The sequence below is a fragment of the Carettochelys insculpta genome, chromosome 2, assembly GCF_033958435.1.
Source record: "Carettochelys insculpta isolate YL-2023 chromosome 2, ASM3395843v1, whole genome shotgun sequence".
Classification (NCBI taxonomy): domain Eukaryota; kingdom Metazoa; phylum Chordata; order Testudines; family Carettochelyidae; genus Carettochelys; species Carettochelys insculpta.
The window spans coordinates 235964240-235982943 of record NC_134138.1 but is presented as its reverse complement, the minus strand read 5'-3'; the positions used below and the strand labels follow the sequence as shown (position 1 = coordinate 235982943).

Here is an 18704-nt window from a genome sequence, read left to right as displayed (position 1 = left end):
TAGTTTCCTGTTCCTGAAGAGTATTTTCTTTAGTTTGGGATTACACATTTACTATCTCTATCAATGAGGGCATATTGACTTTAGAGATGTTTCACACGTAGCAGAGAATTCAGTTTTAAAATCTACTTATTACAAAAAGGAAAACAGAAACTTCCTATGAATAGGAAGCCATTAATGAGAAAATTTTGCTGGACAAATGCTGCTCAATTTAAAATGAGATTGACTTCAGTTTTACTTGAGCACTTCTGTGTTCTGTTTCTCAGAATCTGAGCAATTGGGTTAATTTACAGAGCTGCATGCACAAAGTAATCTTGGAAACGGTATATTTTATGTGGCCTGGAACATTGCAGCACTGGGAGGGGAACTACAGAACCACTCTTCAAAACTTTCATTTTTAGGTGGCTAAACGAGCCACTACAAAATTGGCCACACCTTTTAGAACTCAAATTGATTCAGTTTTTACCTTATTGAAAATTGAATTTTTGACTAACTGAACACTCTGAAATTTAAAATTTTTCATGATCAAATGTCATTTTGGTGAACATGTGCAAATACTTTGATTTGGATTTAGTCCCTCATGGGAGTTATCCTTTGGTTGCCTCCTATCTCCATTTCTCGGCAAATGGGCAGGCTCCTTGGCTAGAAGACCTTGCCGATGATGCACGACAGCCAGGTATTTGTATCTCCCCTCAAGAAACAAACACTGAAGAGGATTTCTGATCAGGGAAGCACAGACTGTAGGGGGTAGTGGAATCATGATGCACCCAAGTGACAACGTCTATGAGCCACTGCAGCAACATTTCTGAATGAAAATATTTTGTATTTTGAATAATATTTTTAACTAGAAGAAAACAACCTGTTCCAACCAGTCAATTAATTAATACGATCATATATGAGCATTAAGTTGTTTTGAATAAACATAGAATCAGGATCATAAATGTATGGCTGAAAAGGTCTCTGTCATGAGTGCATTCACTGCTGGGGTGCCTCCTTCTGGCCACTGGGGATCAGCTTTTTCCAGGTCCTAGGCCCCATCCATTGCTCACTGCATGCCCTGCTGTCTTTTTTTTCTCTCTGTCTGTGACTTGTGCTTTGGTTACATAGATTGACCCTCTAGTCAAGTCACTACAGTCCTCCCTTTCTGGGGTATCAAAGTCCAGACCCTACAAATGGTCTTGGGCAGTTCTTCACTGTCCTGATGATGCTACTTCCTCAGTGGCTGATAGGGAATTCCAAGCCCACACTCCACTCTGGTTTCCAGCCTGGGTACTTTCTAAACAGTAACCAAGGTCTGCACCATTCTAAACCTTGCTTCCTTTTCCGACACTGTGTACTGTTGGGGTTTGCCAGCCTGAAATGCCTCCTCGCCGGGAGAAGCTGCAGACTGAATTCTGTGTACCTCTGTCTGTTCCTGCACATGTGAGCTTCTCCTAATTACAGTTTTCTTCTCAGCCCAAATATACCCCAACGTAATAGGTTAATTGGTCCCTCTGGCCTACAGCTTCTCAGGATGTAACCTAGTCCAACCCCCTCATTAGGGGAAGGACAGGTATATGTAGACCATCCCTGACAGGTGTTTGTCTAATTTGTTCTTAAAAACCTCCAGTGGTGTAGATTGCACAATCATCCTGAGAAACCTATTCCACTGATCGTTTATCTTGTATTATAAAGTTTTTCGTAGTAAATAACTTAACTCTCCCTTGCATCAGATTAAGTTGATGACTTCTTGTCCTACTTTCAGTGGACATACCGAACAATTAATCACCTGTTTTACCAGCTTTCAGTACATTTGAAGACTGCTATGCCCTCTCTGTCATCTCTTCCCAAGACTGAATATCCCCCATTTTTAACCTTTCCTTATAGGCTAAATTTTCTAAACCTTTTGTCATTTTTGTTGCTCTCAGCTGAATTCCCTCCAATTTGTCCACATCTTTCTTAAAGTGTTGTGCCCATAATTGGCCATAGTACTCTGGGGCTATGTCTACATGAGAGGGTTTTTCTGACAAAACCAGGCTTTTGTTGAAAAATCTCATGGAATTTCTACACGGAAAATGCACTTTGTTGACAAAACCCAGCACACCTGCTGGCAATGTTTTCCTCTCCACCTTGGGAAATAACACCTTTAACAGCTTCCTGTCAACCAAAAAGCTGTGTAGACACTCTGGGGGCCTTTTATCAACAGATACGACTTCCAGTTTGCCAGGCAGCCCTGTTTGCTGAGCTTCCAGTTGTCCATTTTGTTGAGAGAGTGGCTAGATATTCTGGTTGCTTTCTCTCTTTCATTTCATTTTTGTGCCCATAATTGGCCATAGTACTCTGGGGCTATGTCTACATGAGAGGGCTTTTTCTGACTAAACCAAGCTTTTGTTGAAAAATCTCATGGAGTTTCTACACGGAAAATGCACTTTGTTGACAAAACCCGGCACATCCGCTGGCAACGTTTTCTTCTCCACATTGAGGAATAACACCTTTGACAGTTTCCTGTCAATGAAAACGTTGTGCAGACGCTCTGGGGGCCTTCTATCAACAGATACAACTTCCGGTTTGCCGGGCAGTCTTGTTTGCTGAGCTTCCAGTTGTCCATTTTGTTGAGAGAGCGGATAGATAGTTTGGTTGCTTTCTCTCTTTCAATCTACTTTTGTGTGTGGATGTGATCTGTCAACAGAAGTTTTGCTGGAAGATCTCTTCTGACAGTTACTTCTGTTGACAGATCGCTGTAGTGTAGACGTAGCCTAGCTGAGGTCTCCCTACTGCTGAATACAGTAAGACAATTACCTCGTGTCTTACATATTATTTTCTTTTTTGTTACAACTGCTTCACATTGTTGACTTCTGTTCAATGTGTGATTCACGCTAATGCCCAAATCCTTTTCAGCAGTACTACCATCTCAGCTTTTTCCCTATGCTGTAGTTATGCTTTTCACCATTCCTTCCTATGTATAGTACTTTGCACTTCTCTTTATTAAATTTCATCTTGTAGATTTCAGAGCAATTCTCCAAGTTGTCAAGGTAATTTTGAATTATAATCCCATTCTCCAAAGTGTTTGCAACCCCTTCCAGTTTGGTGTTGTCCACAAATCTTATAAACTTACTCTCCAGTACATTTTTGTTAGTTAATGAAAATATTGAATAGTATCTGACGCAGAGCACACTCCTGCAGAATGCTGGATACATTCCCCCAGTATGACAGTGAACCATTGATGGTTACTCTTTGAGTTAGAGAACAATAAGAAGTCCTGTGGCACCTTATAGACACAGCTACCTCTCTGATCTTTGAGTTAAGTCTTTCAACCTGTTTTGTAGCTGTTTATATTAATTTTTCTTCTAGACCATCTTTCTCCAATTTAAACATGAAAATGCCATATGGTTCTGTCAGAAGGCTGACTGAAATCAAGGTGTATCACATCTACAGCTTTCCCCTATCTGCCAAGCCAGTAACACTATCAGAAAAGGAAAGTAGGTTGATTTGGTGTGAACTGTTCCTGACAAATTAAGTTGGCTGTTTTTGTATTATGTCATCACCCTCTAGGTGGTGACAAATTGAAAATATCTTTCCAGGTAGTAGTGCTGACTGGGCTATCATTTCCCAGGTCGTCTGTGTTCTCCTTCTCAAAGACGCGTACTGTGTTTGCTCTTTCTCAGTTCTCTAGAAACTCATTCATACTTTTTGAGCTCTCAAAGCAAAATCACTAATGTTTCCACTATTGCTTCAGCTAGTTCCTTAAGAACTCTTGGATGGACTTCATCAGGTCCCACTGACTTGAATACATCTAACTTACTAAATCCCAGTATCTTTACAGGTATTGAAATTAAGCAGTCTATAATTTCCCCTTTTCTCTTTTGTTCCCCTTTTGACAGATAGGTTCTATGGTTGCTTTTTATTTCTCTGGACTCTCACCCATCTTCCATGAGTTCTCAAAGATAATGTGTAATTGTTACAAGATTGCTTTAGCGTAAGTGTGCTAGGATAAATTTAATCAGACATGGATGACTTGAGTACATCTAACATACCTAACTACTCCTTTACCTGTTCTTACCCTACTTTGACTTTTTCTTCCCCGTTCTCAATATTAATTGTGTTAAGTATCTGATCTCAGTTTACCTTTGTAGTAAAGGCTGAAGAAAAAGAGGCACTAAACACTTCAGCCTCCTTGACGCTGTCAGTTGTTGTTCTTCTTTCCCACCCAAGAAAGGACCTACAGTTCCCTTCATTTTAGTCTTGCTCCTAATGTAGGTATTGATATAACTCGCTTCGTGCTTTAGCCCTTCTGATTTTAAACCAACATATCTGCACTATTCTTTTGCACTCATGCAATTTGTTCCTGTTTCCACTTCTAGTAGGATTCCTTTTTTTGATTTTCATGTCATTAAAGAACTCCCAAAGGAGCAATATAGTCCTGCTCCATGTAGGGATCAATAGCCATAGTACCTTTAATACTGTCTCTTTGAAAAACTTCCAGGACCCTGAACTCTTTCTCCTTCAGTTTTCCCCCTGTGGGACTTACTACCAGTTGTCTGCAGAAAAGCAGGTTTTTATGTCCACTGTTCTTCTGTTGCTCTTACTCCTTTCTTAACCAAATCTTTCATTTCATGATCACTTTTGCCTAAATTGTCTTCAGTCTTTGGAGGTGATAACCAATTTCACCCTGTTAGACTTAAATTTAAAAAGCTGTCCACCAGCCCCCTTGCTGAAACAAGAATTTACACTCAATACATTTCAGGAACTGGTTGGACATGTTTCTTTCGCCTTTGATATTAACCCAGAGACTCTAAAATGATCTGCTACTCGTTTTCTTCTGGACTTCAGACCAAATGTCTATTTTCTGTATGTATAACGCAACCCCTCTCCCTTTTATCTACTTTTTGTCCTTCCTGAACAAGATATATATTTTTATACCAGTATGTCAGTAAGATGATGTAGCTGACCAAATCTCTATGATGCCAGTTAAGTCTGAATTTGCTTATGTACTTATAATTCCTTTTCCTTCTGTTTATTCCCTGTAGTACATGCGTTCACTTGTGGACATCTAAGATGCTGAGCAGATCTTCAGTGTAGTACCACTTTTTGCTCCCATGACCTTGTTATTTTCCATCTCCCCTGTCCCCCCCTTTAGTCTTCTGTTAGGTTCCCATTTTTAACACCTACTTGTGGGCTTTTGTCACCTGTTGTCTTCACCCAATTTAAAGCCTTCCCCATCTGATTGGCCAGTAAGTGTATGGAGACGCTCTTCCCCTTCTTGGTGAGGTGAGCCCCATGTCTTCTCAGCAGTCCCCCTTCCCAGAGCAGCATTCCATGGTCGAACAACATAAATCCCTCCCGTAGAGACTATTAACCTATCTAGAACCACTCGAGTGAGCGCATAACTGTTTGGATAATTGTTCGATAGAGTAGTCATCAGTGGTTCACACATCACTAATGGAGTTCCTCATAGATTAGTTTTGGGACTGGTTTTGTTCAATGTCTTCATAAACAAGCACTAGAACAGTCTTGCAACACAGTGCCAGACAATCTCCTTGGGTATTCCACTCTGTCCCGTCAGGCAAACTGGAGTTAGTGCTAGATGGTGGTTATACATGAGGGATCACAAAATGTTCAGGTTACTTCCAGTTCCAGAAAGACCAGTCACTTATTTCATGTGGGTCATTGTGTACTTTGGAGCTCTCACCAAAGATGACACTAGCAGCCAATCCTATGGTAAAGTAAGTAAGGATATATTAAATAAGAAAAGAAATAAGTTATTACAAAGTTAAAGCAGGTGAGCATATATACACAAATCAGTTATGGTTTTTGGTTCCAAAGGGCAGTATTTTAGTGCTGAGTAGTTTTTGGGCTAAGCCAGGTTGATCCTGGGATCACTCTTTGTTTTGTAACTCTGCCCTTTGAAAATCCAGACAACGGGAGATGAAAGTTTCCTTGTTGGGGATTTTTATTTCCTTCCAGAATTCAGGCCCCTGGGATGAGCCCCTTTGCAAGTAGGCACAATGGTTCATGTAGTTTTGATAGGCCTCTCTGGTGGGCGCGAGACAGTGCCTTCTCTCTGGGTTCACGGTTTTAAAGCAAACATTTATTTGCAATTACAAAGCAAAAACTGAAACATTACCTTGTTGTATAGGACACAGATATTAGAAGTGAGCCTCATTCATGCAGCAACTTCCAAGCATTTTATAACATCTAAACACATTGTCATAAATCAGACACCCATCTTATCCATTACTAATGCTCAGGTGAGACTGGTTTCTAGCAATGAATTTATCAGTGCTTGTCTGAGGTCTATAGCCTTCTCAGGAGCTGACAGTTAGATTCCCAGCACTGCAGACACCCTCTGTTGGAACCATGTACTTTATCTCCAAGACAGATGTGTCCTTGTCTGCGCCAGCACACTTGAGGAAAACCTGTTTAACTTTGTATACAGAACAGTCCCTTGGTGAGCTCCGTCTGGGTCACTGAAGCTCTGCACTCACTGCTCCTACCTGGCCCAAAGTTAAATACAATAGTTTTGGAGCTGTTACATTATTGACTGCAGATTATTTGCTCATCTTTTACTAAACATCCATTTTCTGAAACCAGTGGTATTTAGTTTCTTTTGGGTTAGATCACATGACACATTCCACTAGCTGTTAGACCTCTCAGTGGTAGTTGGGTGTTTTCGGCTCATTGCAGATCATGTCTGTAGACAACAGGGGGGAAGTCATGGCCTCATTAAAGTAAATGGTGGTTTTATCACTGATTTTCAGTGACACAGATTTCATACTGGAAGTTTTTCAGAGAATTAGGGGTAGTTAAAAGCAACTCTTCCTTCCAAATGTAGGCTTAATAGTCAAGGTTAAACATGCATTTTATCCTTTACAATAGCTTATTCAGAGATGTATTATACATCCACATGTTGCCTTGAGACAGGGCCTTTCCTGGGAATAAAAATTGATGTATGTAGTTTTCAATTTAGTAGAGTGGCTGAAACAAAACCTGTTAAATTGTTCTTACTTCACTAGTAATCTTAAGCATGTACTTTTTTGATGTGCACACCGTTGTTTAAAGTTTTTGTCATCTTTACCTTTGGTGTTAGTACCACATTTAAGTACTCCACTATCACCTCTTGATGGTGATGGAGTAAATACTGAGCCGATTTTTTTTCTGGCTTTATTATAAGAAAGCACAGTCATTTTGGGGAAACTGGCACAAAATCTGAGTTTTGAATTATATCCCTCATGATTTTTCTAAATGTTAAGTAATTTTATCACAAGTATTGAAATGACCAGTTAGTTCTTCAAGAAAATGTCTCCTCCCTTGGAGTCAATTCTTGCAATCTGAACTCAGGTTTCATGGCCAAATGTACATCTACTGGGTTTTCAAAATATGAGTGCGTACTCTGAAGTGACATGATACGGAACATGATCTACTTGCAAATAGATCCGACATAAAAGCTGTTCGTTCAGTGAAGAACGTTCAACATTTGTTATAGTGAAATTATTCAGTTGTTGATTTAAATTGTAAAATCTGCATTTATTTAATTAATGTGTGAAAGATTTATTAATCAAAAATGTTGCGATCACTTACACCGAACTCTTTAGAAGTTTAAAAAAAACAAAACAAAACAGCAAGCTTAATAGATATGAATAATCTTAATAAGTTTATATATAAAGTGTCAAGTAAGGAAGTTATTGAAAAGACTTTAAATTAAGATCCAGATAGCTTTTAATTTGTATTTGTGCTTTATAGCAAGTGTTGTAAGTATTAAATCCAGAATTAAAAAAAAATCTTAAATTATACAGTCGCAACCAAATAAGTTTTTCGTTACAAGCTGGGGCTCTTGGCCTACAAATGCTCTTCATAAAAATCAAATTTCTATAGCTTCAGCTTTCCATTAGATATTCATTTATCTACATTCAGATTTCAGAGTAACCCACTGAGCTACTGAATGAACTCTTACTTTATATTACTCCATGTAGTATGGTGACAAATGTAGTCCTAGGAAATTAGGTTGGACAATATTAGATGGATGGCCACATATGGTATCATCAGTACATCAATAGGCTTAGTCATGCTTATTATTATGAGAGGGTAAATCACACATTTCAACATTAAATGGCTGTCATTTAAATTTCAGTCATGTTTGTTTTGCAAGATTATCCCATTTCGTTCCATTCTCTGATCCTGGAATCCCGAAAGAGATCCAAAAGCCCAGCAATTCAGTTTGCACTTAGAATTCAGACCTCCTGTAAAGGGCATAAGAAAGGCTAAATCAAATTATTGAACTGTTGCCAAGGTTCTTCACTATGGCACACACGCTTTCTCAAATATTGCCCGAAAATGTCTCTCTCATATGTACTAAAAGGTATGTACGTAGGTATGTGTATAAATAATGTATAAATAAAGGTATGTGTATAAATAATGACGTGGGTGTACGGAGAGTGGGAGCCGAGCCAAAACAAAGGTACTTCTTGAAAGATGAAATATGTGCCTATTAACCTCATGTTGCAGAATCTAGAGATGGGGAAAAAATTGTAAGCTTAGCTTGCCAACTCCTCTCTTCATACAAGATAGTTCCCTGCAAAATATTCTTCACTGTTTCTTCCAGGTTAGTCTTAGGTAACTTCCATTCCTTTGAGAGGCTATTGCACATTATCACTGAGCTCCATGTTAGGCAGTTTTCCCTAACAGTCATCCTATATTTTTTGTTTCTTAATTGTGTCGTTACTGCTGCCCTCTCTGGTATGTGTGCAGTTCTAGAAAACAAAGAGGATTTTCTTGTTTTTGTTTTCCATACCTTTCAGATATTTGTACAGAGACAACTTATTCCTTCCCTTATTCATTATTTCATCTAAAAATGGTATACACTCATCCATCGTTCAATGAGTTCTTTACTTATGAGTACTCGCTAATATGAGGAACATGTATACCTGCCTTTATTCACTGTGTGAGTCAACTTCCCCCGCTCATATGAGCGATGTTCCAGGTGGTGGGGGGAAAGACCCACAGCCCTGCGTCTGGCGATGTTCTAGCCGTGGGGTCCCTGGCTGGGGGTGGGGGGACCCACAGCTGGAGCCTTCTCCCTCCCTTCCCTCACACATGCAGCTGTCTGGCAGCCCTTCGGCTGAGGGAACAGAGAGAGAAGGCTCTTAGCCTGGTTCCCTCCCCTGCAAAGGCAGGAACATGAAACTGACCAACTGTGAGCTGATCAGTTTCCCAGCCCCACAAGTCATGGGTAGACTGGAATCGGCCTGCCCCTGGTTTCGAGCTCCTGCCACTCTGGGAGCCAGAAACTGACCAACGCTGGTAGTTCCTGGCTCCACTCCCCTTGCAGGAAAATTCGAGTTATGCAGGGGTTGCAGGAACAGCCTCTGGGTAACTCCAGGGTTTACTGTATTAGACCCCTCCACCTGCCCGCAGACCTCGCCCTCGGCCAGGTTTTAATTGCCCCCCACCATCCCAAATTGCCTCCAGCCTTAAACCCACCCACTAGCCCCAAACCTCCTCCAGCCTTAGACCCCCACCCAGCAGTCACAAACCACCCCAAGGCTTACACACTCCCCCAGCAGCCCCAAACTGCCCCCAGATTTACACCCCCCCAGCATTAGACTCTCCCTGCCACCCCAAACTTCCCCCAGTCTTAGATCCCCCTTTGCATCCCTCAACAGCCCCAGCCTCAGACACTCCTCCTCCTCCTGCAGCCTCTTTACTGGGGCTGCTAGGCTGGGTGGCTCCCCCAGCCCTCCTGCTCCCAGCAATTAACTCAAGTGTTAAGGTTTCAGCTCCGAGGCATCAGGTAATTGCTATACCTAGTGATAGAGATAGCTACTGGAGATGGCAACTATCGCTATTGATAGATATCTGCCTGAGGCAGCAGTATTAAGAAACTGCAAGCGGCTTCTTTAACAGCCACATGCAGCTGGGAGCTGCCCAGCTGGTGACCTTTAACAAATCTAATGGGACCCATGTTTGGGTCCCGACTCATAGGTTGGAAATTCTTGCTCTACATACGTACACTACATTCTATTTCTGGTGACAAACTATTCAAATACATCAGAAAAGTACCTAAACTCAACTGGTCTTTGTCAAGTTACAAGCCCTTGGAACAAATTGGAGACTGTTACATGTATTTTAATGGGAACTTAGTGTTGCTCTTATGAGTTTTTGCCTAAGAGCAGAAATTTGGGAAACAATTATGCTCGTATAGCGAGAGATGAGTGCATTCAGTTTTTATCTTTCCGTTACAAATACGTTTTTCGCAGTAATAAAATTTGTTGCTCCACTGAGAAATTCACTCAGTTTGTTGATACATTCCTGTTTTGGAATGCCCAAAGGTGTACTGGTTACAGTGAGATTGGGTGCCTGTGCTCATGCAACATGTTTTGGTTTGATTTTTGATTTAAAAAATATTGTACATTCATCCTCTGTTTCCTGTTCCTATGGTGGTGATCAGTCTGTTTAAATCAATGGTTCTTTTGATTTTCATGAGCTCTGTTACCCCAAGATCATCATTTGGCTTTGACGTTCCATGTACTTTCCTTCCATTGCACACACATTTTCACCTAAAGATGTTCATTGTTTTCTTTTCCTCAGAGAAAACTTATTTTGTTGTTTTCTCTCCATATCTCCATCTACTGGAAGGGTCAATCCTTCCGTTACGCTGGGTAAGTGGGCTACTCTTCTGCTTAAAATCAAACATGAACTAAAGTGCTTCATTAGTTCATAGCCTAACTGTTCAGCTATCTCTGGTTTGAGCCCTATGAGTTTCTTTTTTTTTTTTTTTTTTTATCAGTGATTGTTTTACACCTCTGGACATAGCATCAACTGTTAGGGGAAGAAAAGCACATTTGTTATTATATTCCAAATGATAATATAAGTGTCTCCATATCCAAAATACTCCTCATAGCACTTAGGAGGACACTTCTTCCCTAGGAGAGACATTGCACTATATTGATTGTTAACTTTTATTTTTTCATCCAATTTCTGGGCCATATAAGTCAATTTCCATTAAATACTCAAGATTTCCTGAGGCTATATGTAAAATTCTTTGCTAAAATTTTCATCTTCTGTTGTATTTCAAATACAGCTGTCTACTTGTCTGTAGATACCTGTACACTCTCCTACCATTTTCATCTAATGTTTGGTGTCTGGCTGCAAAAACAGAACTCTAATCATCTGTCCTCCAGACCACATTCAATTTTTTTCTTATCTTGAGTAAAAGGCTCATGTCCAAAATCCTGCATTTCTCATTGCCCAAGATCTAAATACTGTTTATAAGGATTTGACGAAGATATATTGTGCCTATCTGTGCCTAATGAAGCATTAACCAGAGTAAATGATGAGTGGCAGTTTAATCAATCCAGTACCTTCAGTAACCAACAAGGGCGTATGGGATGTAATTTTTTAATCTCCTTCTTTTCAAACTTACTGAATACAACTAGGGATGGATCTGAACAGTGTGTGCTATTTTTATTCTCTAAAGGTAAAGGAAAATCTTCTTGTAAGGTATTCAGTATTTCAGAAGTAGAAATAAAATAATTATGCATAATAAAAGTTTCCTTTTTAAATACATCTGATCAGATCCTCTTGCCTTTAAGAGAAATTTTATTTCAATCCATTTTGAACACAGTAAAGAATGTTGTCTCTGCTGGTGATCTTTGCCAAATGGTGCCTGCAAATATTCAGTTAGAGATTCCCTTATGAAAACACACAATCTGTTTTTATTAAGAGACTTTTTTCCAGACACACTTCTATACACACAGACTCGTAAAATTATATGTCGTTCCCTAAATCATCATCAGGGATTAAAAAAAATTGATGTATTCCAAACACTGGAATAATTAGAACAAAGTTAAATTTGTTAAAGTTTAAGGTGGGGAATTTGAAAGATGACCATAATACACAATGTGTTTATGAAAGGAATGGTAGTAATTAAAGGCTAAATCCTTTATGTGGCCTTTGAGATAATGTTAAGCTGTGTTGTTTTTATATATATTGTGGCAGGGTGGGGCCAGGAGAGGAAAAGACAGGAGTAAAAACAGCAGAGATGGAGCTGACAAAGTAGGAACAGCGGAGGAGTAGGCTGCCCTAAATCAATTAGGGCCAGCTGATCCCACTCAGGGCTACCTTTTATAAGCCCTTCTCCATGCAGGGCAAGGGGACAGTGGTTAAGGAGGGTTGGGAAGGAGACTTGGAGGAACTCTAGAGACCCCAAAAGAGGAGAGGAGCCTTAGCAACCAGGGGTGCTGGGCTGCCCCAGTTCAGGAGGGGCCTGAAGCTCAACCAGAGACTATGAGGAACTGGTCAGCCAGAGGAGCCAAACAAAGGAGGGGACTTGCTGCCACGGCTACCACTAGTGGAAGGAGGTTCCAGGGGGAATCGTCTGGGGAAGTGGTCCAGGGAGAGGAGCTGCAGGGGTGAAGAGAGTCAGCCCTTGCTGGCAGCAGCCATCCAGGGTCCCTGGGCTGGAACCAGGAATGAGTGGGTGGGGACTGGGTTCCACCAGACTACCCCGTGCCCCAAGCAAGGCTAACGGGGTTCATATGGTGGGGCCAGTGGACTGAAAGGAGGACCTGGGCCCAGGAATGAGACTGACCCTGCCCGCCCGCTCGCTCGCTCGCTCTCTCTCCACACACGCAGAGCTGTTGGTTGACAGATTTTTTTTTCCTCAATATTATTCTTTTCAGTGTATATGTGCACAAATGAGTGTGTCTGTTCCAGTGTGTGCATGTACTATGTGGCTATGGACAAGAATATGTGTATTTAAAGAAAATGTATTTGAAACAAACACCATTAAGATTTATCAGATCACTCATCCCACTGATACCTGAACAACTATTTGCTCTCAAAGGGCAGATCTTGGAGAAGAAGCAAATCCCCTTGGGGACTCAGATGAGGGTCTGTAGCTTCCCCTGGGGATGCACACGTGCCTAAACCAACTGATAAAGCCACACCCCTGGGGACTACAGTAGCTTGTCTCAGTGTCTGAGAGAGATTTTCCCTGCTGCTGCCCATCTTATTTTCACAACCAATCCAAATCTTTTGAAAAGCTGTCATGGGGCCTTACTTAAGATGCCCGAGGCTTTGACCCTAGGGCAATGGATCCTTTTTTAATATGTTGTCAGTGAAACACCTAAGCACAACTGTTTTTTGAAAGAAGTTTGAAAGAGAGACGTATTTAAAGATATAGGTTGGTTTTCAACACATTCATCCATTCTACAGGCTGCCCCTCCAGAAACCAGTATTCTCTGGTCTGGCAATATCTGTGATCTAGAAAGGCCATGGATGCTCCTGGACCATAGACCCTGGGAACCTAAAGGCAAGAGAGCCCACCACAACAGTCAGCAGTCCACCTGAGTGCAGTGTGGAGCTGGAGCCCCACAGCAGCCCCCAGGAGTGCGGGGCCCAGGCATCACTGCAGGATCCAGAGTCTGGCCTCCCAAGCGGCTCACAGGAGCTGGGCAAGAAGCCCAGCCAGGATGGTGGGAGGGTGAACCTGGTGTCTTCAGCAGATGTTAGGCTTGGGGGCCAGTGGCAAGGGACCTCCCCTGGTCCGGTAAATTCTCTGATCTGGGACTGGTCAGGCCTGGTTGATGATGGACCAGGGAGGTCCAACCTTTCATTGTCATCCTTGTGCAGTAGAATATGATAATGTAACACTGGTGATAGAGAGAAGTGTTTAATATAGCAATTATTTCATCTCAACCAAATGTAATATTGACTACTACTATTTTTTTTTTGAATAGGGGAGTGGGTTGTATCTTTGTAGAAATGATTCAAGGAGTTGCTGCTTTTCCTGGAATGAAAGACATTCAAGACCAACTTGAAAGGATATTTCTGGTGAGTTCTTTGTTTCTGTATTAATATATAGTTGCCTTCCAAATGTAAGTAATGAAATGCAGCTTGAAAAAAAACCAAAGCTATTCTAGTGCTTATTTCTTTCTCTGTTGGAGCTTGGATGTCAAACACCCAGCTTAAAGCCAGATGCAAACTGCTCTGATACATTTTTTGAGGCTTATATGACTTAATCAGATTCTGCAGAATGCAACCTTCATTTTTTTGTTTTATTTTAAAAGATGTTTCTAGTTCTCATGGCCATATATGAAGGCTTCCAAATGTCAGCCCAGTGAAAAGCGATGCCATGTTACTATGCTGAATCTGTAAACAGTCTGAAACAATGAGTCAGGTTCCCACAGGAATGTTACATGGTGCTGTTTTAATGTTAACATTACCTCTTTTATTGATGATGATTTTATATGATGGAATAGGCCACGCTGTGGGCAAAGGTAAAAATAAGCCAGTGGACTGGTAAGAGAGTGGCTGGCTGGGGACAGGGGCCTGGATGCTTCTGGCCACCATAGCATGCTAGCTGCTGGGCATAGTTGGCCACTTGGCCCACCACTTCCCTTCTGCCCCCCTTCCCCATAGGAACCCAAACCACCAGCCACAGCTTTTGTGTGGTGCAGCAACAGCATCCCCCGGCTCCAGCCCTGGCGCCCAGGCAGTTTCGCAGCATGGTGTCTGTGGGCTCCAGCAGCCCTGGTGCTCGGGCAGCACGGTTGCTGTGCTCCATGCAGGATGGCTGCTGTACTCCAGCCAGCCCTGGGGAGGGCTGGTGGCTGGGCAGCAAGGTGGCCATGCTCCCAGCCCCAAGCTCACCCCATGCCCTGGCTTGAGCCCTCACCTTCCCCTGTCCTGACTCCACCACCATCCACTGCCTGGAGCCCCTCATCCCGTCAGTCTTCTGCTCTGAGTTCCTCAACTCCCTGTCCTAACTTCTGCACCCCCACATTTCCCAATCCTGTGCCCTGAGCCCCCCAAATTCTATCCCATGCTTAAATTGCTTATAAATACTGTCTTATTGCAATCTCCTGCCCTCAGCAGCCCCCTAAACACGCCTCGTCTGCTCCCTCTGCCTGCCCCAGAGCCTGTAAAAACTTTGTTCCTTTCACCCCTGGATGTGGGAATGAAGCCCATGACATCTGGGTGAGAACTGAGATTTGCTGCAGTGATGGGAATACAGAAAGACTACAAAGGCTGAGAAGGAATATAAAGATGACAGACGTGGTGGTGATGAAGCTTCAGTGTGTTTGCCACTGCGTGATACTTTTATTCGACAATAAAATGCTTTACAAATAACTGACTGAGCAGAGAGAATTGCAGTCCAGGGAAACCCCGGTTATCCAACCCCACTAGTCATCCAATACTCCATTTTATCTGACAGTGCCTGAGGTGGTATGGGATGAAATGGAATGCTGGATAGATGGGGGCTTGGATAACCTCTTCCAGCACTGCACAGCCGGCTGCTGCCCCCACCCCACCCCCAGGTCTGGGAACTGGCCTGACAGCAGTCAGCAGCCCGCATACCTGCTGGAGCTGTGCACCCTGGGCTGGCGACAGCTCCATGCCCCATCTTCAGGAGCTCCTCATCCTTGGCCTTGCCCCCGAGCTGGTGGAGTCTGCCCAGCCAGGGCAGTGGGGGCTGCCCGTTGGGGCTGACTGGGGCTTCGTGCTCCAGCCACCAGGCCTCTCTGCCCCAGGGCTATCTGGGGCTTTCGCCTGGGACCACTTGGTTCTCAGCACCTCGGGACTGGCAGGGGCTGCCCTCCCAGGAGACAGCCCTGCAGAGCTGCTCTGCAGCAGTGGCTGGCATCCCACTGCTCACTGCTAGCACTTCAGAAGGGGCCCAGGCACCTCCCCCTCCCTGACCCCCCACCCCTGATTATCTGACATTTTCAGATATCTAACCATTGGTCAGTCCCAATTACGTCAGATAAATGGGGTTTTATTGTACTTAAATCCCAGCACTGCACTGTGATTTGGTCCATTCATGGGCTGCGTGGACAGCTCATTGGCCTAATGGCACCTCCACATTTGGGAAGTCCAGTTCACAGCATTTGTCCTGGCATCTGCCACCATTCAGGCCTGTTTTCTTTCCCCACCAGTCTTCACTCTTGAGTTGTTTTGTTATTTTCCTATTTCTACTGCTAGGTTTCCCATCTTACACTGAGTTTTGGCCAACGTACTTTTTAAGAGGCTAGGAAGAATGTCTTTCACTTCACAAACCAGTAGTGAATTAACTGGGTTTTTCTCCATCTTCAGAGCCCTCAGGAGCTTTGTTACTGGTTTGCAAGTGCCCAGTGCAAATTAACTGAGGGAACAATAGAGTCCCAAATACTGGCCTGGTTTGCTTCTGGGTAGACCAGTGGTGCTTGTATGGCAAGCAAGGAAGGCCTCAAAAAGAAGCTCCTTTCACCTCAGCTTTGGTACCCAGAAAAGGGATTTGGGGGCTTGCCTGGTCGCTGTCCATGGGTGGATTTAGCAGGATGGGTTGAGTGGTAGCCTCCTCTGAAAGACTGCTCTGGCTTTACGGCCATTTGTCTGTGAGCTCCACTAGATTCACCCTTCCACGTTAGTGTGTGTGGGAGAGAACTGCCTTGGCAGTTCCTTGCCTCATTCTGTTACATCATAGTTATTAAAAGTTTTGGCCTTCCTTGCTTCCCGGTAACTGAACCTTTGTGACGGTCTGTTGACTGTGATGCCAGGCCAATTAATATTTGGTCTCTGCTGTTATGAGGTATAGTTCAGCTTTGAAAAGCAGTTCTAAGAATGGCATTGTGAGCACCCAGTTTGTCCAGCAATGATTTCTACGTCACGGTTTCTTGGTCTCTCAGCAAAACACGCTTTTTTCCAAATGTCAGATCTGCAGACTCTGCCTAGGCTGTGAAAGTCGCATTCTGTTCTTTCAGCTTTGTCAGAACACCTGTGCAGCTAGGCCCACTGTAAAGTAAAGGACTAAATGGGTTCTGTGCTCTATGAAAGGAAGGTTTGCGTGAGCTCTCCCCTGATGTCTAGTGATAAGGTGGTAGACAAGACTTCAGGGGCAGAGTATGTTTGCATACACACAACTACCTTGCATAGGTGAGCAGAAGATGGACCTGCTTTGCCAAATATCAGAGAGGAAGCCATGTTATCTTCGAGAACAACAAGCAGTCCTGTGGCACCTTATAGACTAACAGATATTTTGGAGCATAAGCTTTTGTGGGCAAAGACCTGCTTTGGTTTTGGATGATTTTGGCTGTAAAAGGCAGTACAGCGATTGCGGTGGCTGTGAGGCTGCCTGCTGAAATCACTAAGAGCTGTGTTAATTGGTGGAGCCTCAGAAGGTGGCATTGCTCAAACCCTTCCCTTCTTCCTGCCTCCCCGCCCACATTGTTTCCTCTCTCTTGTTTTCCATACATGGGCAGAGTAAATTTTGTTATGCACAAGTCTTCATGTGCATAATGCAGAACCAATACAAACATAGGCTGCTGGCTGTAAGCACTCTGCTAATCAGCTGAGCAATACCCGAATCTCTCCTGGGTGGCCACCCAGCCACTCAGCTTACAGGGAGTACTGCCCCTAGCGGCAAGAGGCAAATTTGCAATGAATGTGCCTCTGAACTTTGCGTATTCACTAACTGACTGGGGTGCAGTATGGGGAGAGGGGAGCAAAGCATTATAAAATTGTCACAATGCAGTACAAATGCATTCCTGAAAGGTGGGAAACTGAGTCAAAAGACACTAATGCACTGTGGTGGTTAGTGTGCTTATGCTTACATGCTTTTGAATACAGTTGTAATATTTTTCCAAATTTATGGTGAGCTCTCTTTTTCCAAGAGGTTCTCTTTTGTTATACACAAACTCAGCACTTGTGAGTGAAGAGTTATGGCCTTCTAAAGGCACCCAAACTGGTGGTAAGTTTTCCCAGATTACTTCATGGTGTCTCAGACTAGTCCTGTTCTCTATCATTAAGAAAAATTTCTGGTTATTGATCCTGGCCCTTATTGTTTCTCTCTCCAGCTAGCAGAAGGATTACATATATTTAAGGCACATACAAAATAGGAAATGACTCTCTAGAGTACTTTGAAAAGGAACCTAGAGGCCATAGTGGACCACAAGCTAAATGTGAATTAACAGTGTGATTCTGTTGTACAAAAAAAAAAAAGCAAATATCATTCTGCGATGTATTCATTGGAGATTTGTAAACTAGACAAAAGAAGTAATACTGCTCTTTTCTGTGCTGCTTGAGTCTCTGCTGGCGTATTGTGTCCAGTTCTGGGTGCCACGGTTTAGGAAAAACATGAACAAATTGGAGAAGGTTCAGCGAAGAGCAGCAATAATTATTAAAAGATCTAGAAAACATGACCTATGAGGGAAAATTGACAGAAATGGGTTTGGTTAGTTTGGAAAGGAGAAGACTGAGAGGGAACATAACAGCTTTCAAGTACCTAAAAGGTTGTTACAAGGAGTGGGAAGAATAATTATACTCTTTAATCTCTGATGATAGGACAAGAAGCCATGTTCTTAAATTGCAGTCAAGGAATTTAGGTTGGCCATTAGGAGAAGCCTTCCCAACTGTCAGGGTGTTGTAACACCTGAATAAATTGCCTAGGTACATTGTGGAATCTCCTAAACACCTTATTGGAGATATTTAAGAGTAGGTTAGACGGACGCCTGTCAGGAATGATCTTAGATGGTGCTTGGGTCTGCCATGAGTGGAAGGGATTTGGCTTGATGACCTTCTAAGGTTCCTTCCAGTTAGGGTAACCATATATTCCTATGGTAAATACAGGACACCTGGTAAAATTATTTGAGAGTCAGTGCCAATTTGTTAGACCTCTGTATACAAGCATTCAAATTAATATCAAGTTGAGCTGAGCTTTGGTTTAAAAAAATACTGAGAAGCTGGAGTCTTGT

General features: G+C 42.7%; 1 protein-coding gene across 2 annotated transcripts in view; it reads left to right on the top strand.

Moving 5' to 3' along the window:
* Positions 1 to 18704, top strand: part of CDK14 (cyclin dependent kinase 14) — a 555604-nt gene that overhangs the window by 335482 nt on the left and 201418 nt on the right. For both annotated transcript variants that reach the window (XM_074984765.1, XM_074984766.1), the window contains one exon: positions 13713 to 13806. In XM_074984765.1, the coding sequence (XP_074840866.1) occupies positions 13713 to 13806 (94 nt within the window). The remainder of the gene's footprint in view (positions 1 to 13712; positions 13807 to 18704) is intronic.